This window comes from Cryptotermes secundus, unplaced genomic scaffold (assembly GCF_002891405.2).
Source record: "Cryptotermes secundus unplaced genomic scaffold, Csec_1.0 scaffold2631, whole genome shotgun sequence".
Classification (NCBI taxonomy): domain Eukaryota; kingdom Metazoa; phylum Arthropoda; class Insecta; order Blattodea; family Kalotermitidae; genus Cryptotermes; species Cryptotermes secundus.
This window is the reverse complement of record NW_019743698.1, coordinates 9,906-17,259: the sequence shown is the minus strand read 5'-3', so window position 1 is coordinate 17,259 and position 7,354 is coordinate 9,906. Positions and strand designations below refer to the sequence as shown.

The window sequence follows — 7,354 nt, the reverse complement described above, 5'->3', positions numbered from 1 at the left end:
GTCAACACATAGCGGTCACAAATTTTTAAAGAGATTTATCACAAAATACTTCATTTCCATTTTAGTACAATTTTAATTTTTAAGTTTTAATCTTTATTCTATATTTTTTAAATTTTATTATCTGAGTATTTAAAATTGTAACTGAAAAACTCAATTTATGCATTTAAAAACACTCAAGAGCACAATGAAGATCCTTGTTGAAGAATTAGATGCAATTCAACAACCAAGTCTGGTATCACTGTATGCCTGATGATGACCCAGTATAAGGGTCTTAACATTTAGTCTCAATAAAACCAAATGTTGGCAGGATAGTGTCTACTTTGATTTAAAAAAACAGAATATTGTTGTGTAGACTGCATACTTTTGTATAGATTTTGTGTACCTTGTTAGTAAGGTTATGTACATTCTTTACTGCATGGACAGAAAAAACAGCTAATGTCTTACTGTTTTACAGGTGTGGAGCCTGAATTTGACTTTACTTCACTCCTTGGTGTGATGGACACATCATCACCATGGAGAGGAATATGTGAACTACAAGGAAAGAGGAACTGCTATGCTTACAGAGATTTTGGCGAGCAGCTTGCCAAGCATGAATTCCGAGCCCAGTGTGCTTATGAATGTGACCAATGAAGTGACCGCTGGAGATGTTCATGTGCTCTTACCACAATCGGCAGTAAAGGAGGGGAATGTTGCAAAGAGGGACCTGAAGCTTGATCTTGCAACACCATTGGGCACTGACAAAATCAACAACACACCTGTGATCTTGCAATCTTTATTGAAGCAAGATGAACCATTTGACTTGGTTTCCTACATTCTTGATGGCGTAAGTTCTCCAACCAATGTCCTGAGTATTTAATTTATTGATGTTACACACGTTACCACTTTACAGCATAGATGGATAATTGTATCAGGCCTTTTTTGGGAGGGGACCTGGGACAGTATACACCTTCATGGCATAATGCCTTATTAGTTAAGCACAGGGACAACATTACTGTGTATGGGATCTGTTTCTTAGAGTAGACGTGCATGTCTTTCTCCTGGAAACTCTTAATATTTTTGTGCTGTCAGTAGTCCTGAAATTATGGGACATGATAAAGATTTTAAAAGATGGCACCTATAGGCATGCAAGGAATGAAATGAAAATAAAGAATGTAATTTCACATGCAATCAGATGACCGTGAAATTTATTTGATAGTGCTGTAGGTAGCTGAAATTGTAATAGCATGAAAGTGTTGGTTGCTTAGTGTTTTGTGGAAAATTTTTTATATTATGTTTGCAAATTTTTGATAATGTATTGTAATGTGAGTAAATGTATCTTGTTTGTTGGATTTCAGCTGGTGCCAGGTACCACACTGCCTACCGGTGTGGAGTTTGTGGCAAAAGAAACCCGTGGACATCCAGAAAAATGGGAATATCCATCACCATCTAAGGAAAGTATTAGTTCATGCAGCAGGTCACAGCAGAGAAAAAATTGTCAACTTCTGTAGCTGGTGAGTCATGGACTCCTGCGAAAAGGTCAAGAATGCCTTCTGTTAATCATATGAGTGACCGATACCGAGAGCGAAGAGAGAGAAATAATAAGGCATCACGAAAATGCCGAGAAAATAGGAAAGTTTGTGATCGAGAGATGGAGGAATTGGCTGCAAAACTTGAGGGAGAAAATGAAAGTTTGAAAATAAGGATGGATGAATTGGAAGAGCTTGTAAAGAAGCTCAGAGAAGCACTGTTCGAGGCTGTGGTTAAAATTGGGCAAGAAGGTAGGTGATATATGATTCTTGAGCTTGACCCATCAACATTATTGCATGATATGTAGTTTGGTTACATACTCATTGGTCAAGAAGGTTATGTTATGTATATATAATGTGTAAGTTTTACCTGTTACCAAAGGTTTAACTTGGTAAATGAGTTTAAATTGTATAATGTTCGTTTGTTCAAAATCTTAAATTCCCGAAAGTTCTTCACCGATTGCTTTGAAATTTTGACACAACATTGCATTTGAATACGTGCGTANGGAGGAACGTATCGCCTCCATCTTCAGGGTAGAAGAAGAAGAAAAAATATATATATAAGAAATCTGCAAGCGAAGAGACCATGAGAACCGGTAGAAGCAGACTGTGTGGAAATATACACAGCTATGCGAGAGCAGAGAGGGTAGTGGGGAAGGGCAAGTATACAAGTGAAAGCAGTAGTGTGGGAGGGGTAGGGGAATGGAGCTGGGACAAGCATGGTTTTGTGTAGGGGAGAGAAAGGCAAGGTTAAAGGCTGGGCACTAACCCGCAAGCTGAGGGGGGGGGGTTGTTATGTTGGTTGGTCATGGCCTGTGTGGCCTTCTGGATCTGGCGTCATATCCTGGTGGGGGTTTTTTTAGAGAACACATGAGAGGTTTCCAAGACTTGCTGAGACAAAACCCCCCCTCTCTGTTCATATTTCCTGGATGAAGTTCAATCTCAATTGCCTCCCTAATGATGCAATCCATATAGCGGGTCTTGGTGGCGAGGATGGAGGTACTCTGAAGCTGAATGCGGTGTCCCAGATCGATGCTGTGTTCAGCTACGGCCGACTTGTCCGGTTGTTCGAGACAGATGTGCCACTGATGCTCCTTCAACCTCATGTCCACGGAGCAGCCTGTCTGCCCAATATAGACCTTCCCGCACTCGCATGTGATACTGTATACACCCAGTGTCCTTAGGCCTAGGCTGTCTTTAACCGGCCAGAGGAAATTGGAGAATTTGTATGGCGGCAGACCCACTGCTATGATGTTGTGTCGGGACAGCACTCTGCTGATACGGTTGAATATGGTCCTGACATAGGGAAGAAAGGCGACTGAGCCCGGTTTGTCTTCAGGCCGGCTGATGTTGGGTCAACGGTTGAGAACTCTGTAGATCTGCCAGTTGTTGTATCCGTTCTTCTTGAATACATCCTTCAGGAGCACCAACTCCGCATGTAGGCTGTCTTGATCACACAGTGCTCTAGCCCTGTGCACCAATGTTGAAAGTGCAGCTTGCTTGTTGGAAGGGTGGTGGTGGGACGCAGCGTTAAGGTACAGGTTTGTATGGGTGGATTTGCTGTACACTCTTATGGCCCAGGGAACCATCGTGTCTCCTGTTAATATCTATAACCAGGAAGGGGAGGTGGCCTTCAGTTTCAGTTTCCATTGTGAACTGGATGCACTGGTTGATACTATTTATGTGGTTCAAGAAGTCCTGGAGCTTGTAGGGACCGTGTGACCAGATGACGAAGGTGTCGTCCACGTAGCGAAACCAGCAGCGTGTCCAACTCCGTGGACATGAGGTTGAAGGAGCATCAGCAGCACATCAGTCTCGAACAACCGGACAAATCAGCCGTAGCTGAACACAGCATCGATCTGGGACACCGCATTCAGCTTCAGAATACCTCCATCCTCGCCACCAAGACCCGCTATATGGATCGCATCATTAGGGAGGCAATTGAGATTGAACTGCATCCAGGAAATATGAACAGAGAGGGGGGGTTTGTCTCAGCAAGTCTTGGAAACCTCTCATATGTTTTCTTAAAAAAAACCACCGGGATATGACGCCAGATCCAGAAGGCCACACAGGCCATGACCAACCAACATAATAACCCCCCCCCCAGCTTACGGGTTAGTGCCCAGCCTTTAACCTTGCCTTTCTCTCCCCTACACAAAAACCATGCTTGTCCCAGCTCCCTTCCCCTACCCCTCCCACACTACTGCTTTCACTTGTATACTTGCCCTTCCCCCCTACCCTCTCTGCTCTCGCATAGCTGTGTATATTTCCACACAGTCTGCTTTTACTGGTTCTCGCGGTCTCTTCGTTTGCAGATTTCTTATATATTTTTTTTCTTCTTCTACCCTGAAGATGGAGGCGATACGTTCCTCCGAAACGTCGGTTAACACCACATATACACGGTGCCAAATCCCAGAAGACTGCTTTCTGTATAATGTTCGTTTGTTCAAAATCTTAAATCCTCGAAAGTTCTTCACCGATTGCTTTGAAATTTTGACACAACGTTGCATTTGAATACGCATGTATACTTGTATACACTGCTTGTAAACCAACTGTAGAGAAATAAGCAAAACTTGTAGGAACAGAATGTTGGTATTGCATTCATAGAACCCTCAGACATTTAAATGCCACTGAGAACTTGATAGGAATGGAAAATCTTGTACAAGACATGGCTTAAATGAATACATAGCAAGACAGTTTCACAGTCCCATATTGCAGCATGGAACAGTAGCCTAAGTATCCAATCTGAAGCAAATCTTATACAGAATGAAGTCAAGCATTCCACATTCGCGTGCATAAAATTCAGATTCCAGTCATGTCATAATGTTGCTTTGTATTTAAGAAGCCGTGTTGTGATAATGAAACAGATGTTAAGAATGAAAGGGACTTTAATGAATCATATACCGTGGGAACCCACCTGTTGTTCTTATATTTAAAATTAATTCCTCATTTAGTGCCCAGTTTGCAATGTTTATTAAAATGTTCAGTTGGTAATGATTTATTTTGAGGAATTAAGTGTTTATATCTCAAGTCAGTAAAAAAAAACCTGTCCCTGTAGCAGGCAATGGAGGCCCATAGGGTTGTGAGATGTTAAGGGTCCCACATTATCTAGACAGTCAGCTCACAGATGGCAGTAAGGTTGTTAGCCATATGCACAGGCCGCCCTTTACCACCCAGGAAGATTCCTGGTTCTCATTTCTGTTAGAGGCTGAGTCGACCCCAGGACCATAGTGCGGCTGGAGGGATTAGGTCAGTTCAAGAACTCCCACTCATTGGGGCTCCGGTTGTAGCATAGTGCTTCAACTAACTATGCTACTGCCTATATGAAGTCAGTAATCTTGATAAATTTCCTCAGCTTAATATTCAAATCAATTGCTCCACAAAGAAACCATAAAAGTCTGAGTAATGTTGTATATCTTTGTAGTTGCAGTGTCCTACATCCTGCTTAAGTTCACTTTGTAAGAGCGTTGGTAACGCCTCTATGGTCTAGTGGTCAGATGTCCTTGGCCACAGATCCTGAGGTCCCTGGTTCGATTCCCGGCGCTGCCAGATTTTCTGGAATGTGGTCCACTCAGCCTCTTGAGGATAATTGAGGATCTATTTTAAGCGAATAGCGTCTCCAGTCAAGAAAAATGAGATTAACGGCCTTTGGAATTTGTTGGGCTGACTATGTGATACCCGTTATCTGCAAAAGTTGGCACTAACTTCACTGACAAGCAGCATTCTCTCAGTCGGTATAGTTTACTTGCAGAGTACAGGCCACTGATTAACAATCAGTGTGTTAAGATTTTACAACTTTTGTTGTCTCACATAACTCTCTCTCTCTCCAGTTCATTCATTGTTAGAAGAGGTGCGTTTCCCCACGCACTTACAAGGGAATGGTTCGATCCGACATGTCGAAACCTGCCCTGATTTTTTTTTCACTGCAAGAGTGTACACAACAAAATCCACTGTCAAAATTTTAGCTGCTAATACACACCGCAAGTATTTTTTAAAAATTGCCGAAGGTACTCATTTTTTGTGTATGTGGAACCGCTTGTACCAGAGGTTTGTACAACCCCAGCTGTGGCGAGACAGCGTGAGCTTGACCTTGGGTAACAAGGACAAATGATCGTGCACTGTTAACACGTACCTCAAAATAAAATGGTAACTATGGTTGGATCTGGATAGTAAATCACTTGCAAATACTGTCAGAGTAACTATCAAAAGAAAAACTAACGTGTACTTGTCAGATTACGATGCATTTGTGCCATGTTATCTCTCTACCCATGCACCGGAAGACTAGGCTGTGAGTCAGCCATGTTGCGTTTTGCGTACCGCTCTGCTCTGCTAGGGGTGAACATTTCTCCAAGGGTGTGGCAGGCTATAATATTGGCCATGTTCAGCAATTTTTAAAAAATACTTGCAGTGCATATTAGCAGCTAAAATTTTGAGAGTGGATTTTGTTGTGTGTACTCTTGCAGTGAAAAAAAATCAGGGCAGGTTTTGACATGTCGGATCAGACCATTCCCTTGTTAGACCAGTTATTGGTCCATTGTGCGTCCCCCTTTAATTTCTACTGTCTCCATACTCTACCGGTACTGGTGCCTGCTATCAGCCCCTTTCTGCCAGTGAGGTCAGCCCTCTACTGGCAGTGGTATCTGATAATTAGTCCCTTTCTGTCAGTGAGGTTTCGGTCCTCATCTGGCAGTGGTTCCTAATACTTTCCCCATCTACCAGGGGCATTGGAAACTATTTGGACGGGAAAATTTGCCTAATTTAGCTCAGAGGTCTCCTAGAAATATGAGGTTCTTTTACATGCCGTAAATCTATGACACGGGACCCATGGCTTAAAGTCCCTCCCAGAGGACTTGTTCCCTGAATTTTTTCCGCCCTTAAAAATTCCACGACCTCCGCCAGGTTTGAACCCGCGTACCTTGAGTCATGAGGTGGGAACGTTACCCCTAGACAACGGAGCCAGCTCTCTCTCCAGTTACTCTGTATCATAAGTGACTGCAAAATTTTAATATTTAACTTACTTCATTGAGAGAATTGTGTTTCAGCATCACCAAAGATGGGCATTGATTCACCAAGAGATGAGCAGCAGAACAAGCGCTTTTACTGTGGGAGTGAAGTATCTACATACTCTCCCCCTGGCGCAGCACATGATGGCTGGGCTTTGGATGACTCAGTGGCCAGACTGAGTAGATCTCAGCCAGAACTAAGGTTAGAGCAGCCCTGTGTACCAGTTGAGAGTGTTGCTGCAGCTATGCAGGAAGAAGAGGGGACATTGTCATTTTCACAGCCAGCGCACCTGAATGATATGGTGCTGAATTCATGCTACTCAGCCATGTACACAGACTTCCAGTCAGAGAGCTCTGAATCTAATAAGTTTTTTTAAAAAATGAGTTGAAGTCGTTGTGTTTTTTTCACAGAATACTTTCCAAATCCGGGTGCGACGCATGACACGATTTTGTGTATGTACAGACTATAAGGAAACAATTGAAAAACTATACAAATTATTTGATAAATTGAGTTATACCTGGAGAATTGCAGCCAAAGTGGTATGTAATCATCGATTTTCAGTGATTGCTTGGGCATGCCTGGTGTGCATACAGTTCTCTCCTGTGTCTTACTGGTCTTCTGTTTCTGGGTCATACTAAAACACACGACACTTAACCATTGTCACTGCCACTTGAAGTTACTTAAATCTTTGACTGGCGCGAAGGGTATTTAAATCCCACCCCTGTCCTGGCAGGCCCTTTAAACCTTATGTCGCTAAAATGCATGTAGTTACTTTTTCCTAAACAACTTCAACAAAAATTGGTTTTTAAAAACGAAATTTTCAGGAACTAATTAAAATACAATAT

General features: G+C 42.5%; 1 protein-coding gene across 8 annotated transcripts in view; it reads left to right on the top strand.

The window, feature by feature from the left end:
• LOC111874331 overlaps positions 1–7,354 on the top strand; it is a 14,332-nt gene that overhangs the window by 3,136 nt on the left and 3,842 nt on the right. For 3 of the 8 annotated variants that reach the window (XR_004514094.1, XR_004514095.1, XM_033755409.1), the window contains exons 2-4: positions 455–823; positions 1,335–1,757; positions 6,548–6,875. Coding sequence is in view for 4 of the 8 variants with exons in the window: in XM_033755409.1 (XP_033611300.1) it covers positions 1,445–1,757; positions 6,548–6,875 (641 nt within the window). In the remaining 4 variants the exon portion in view is untranslated. Of the gene's footprint in view, positions 1–454; positions 824–1,334; positions 1,758–6,547; positions 7,266–7,354 lie in introns of those variants that run through there. The other 5 variants (XR_004514097.1, XR_004514096.1, XM_023869738.2 and 2 more) reach the window with 5 other exon arrangements.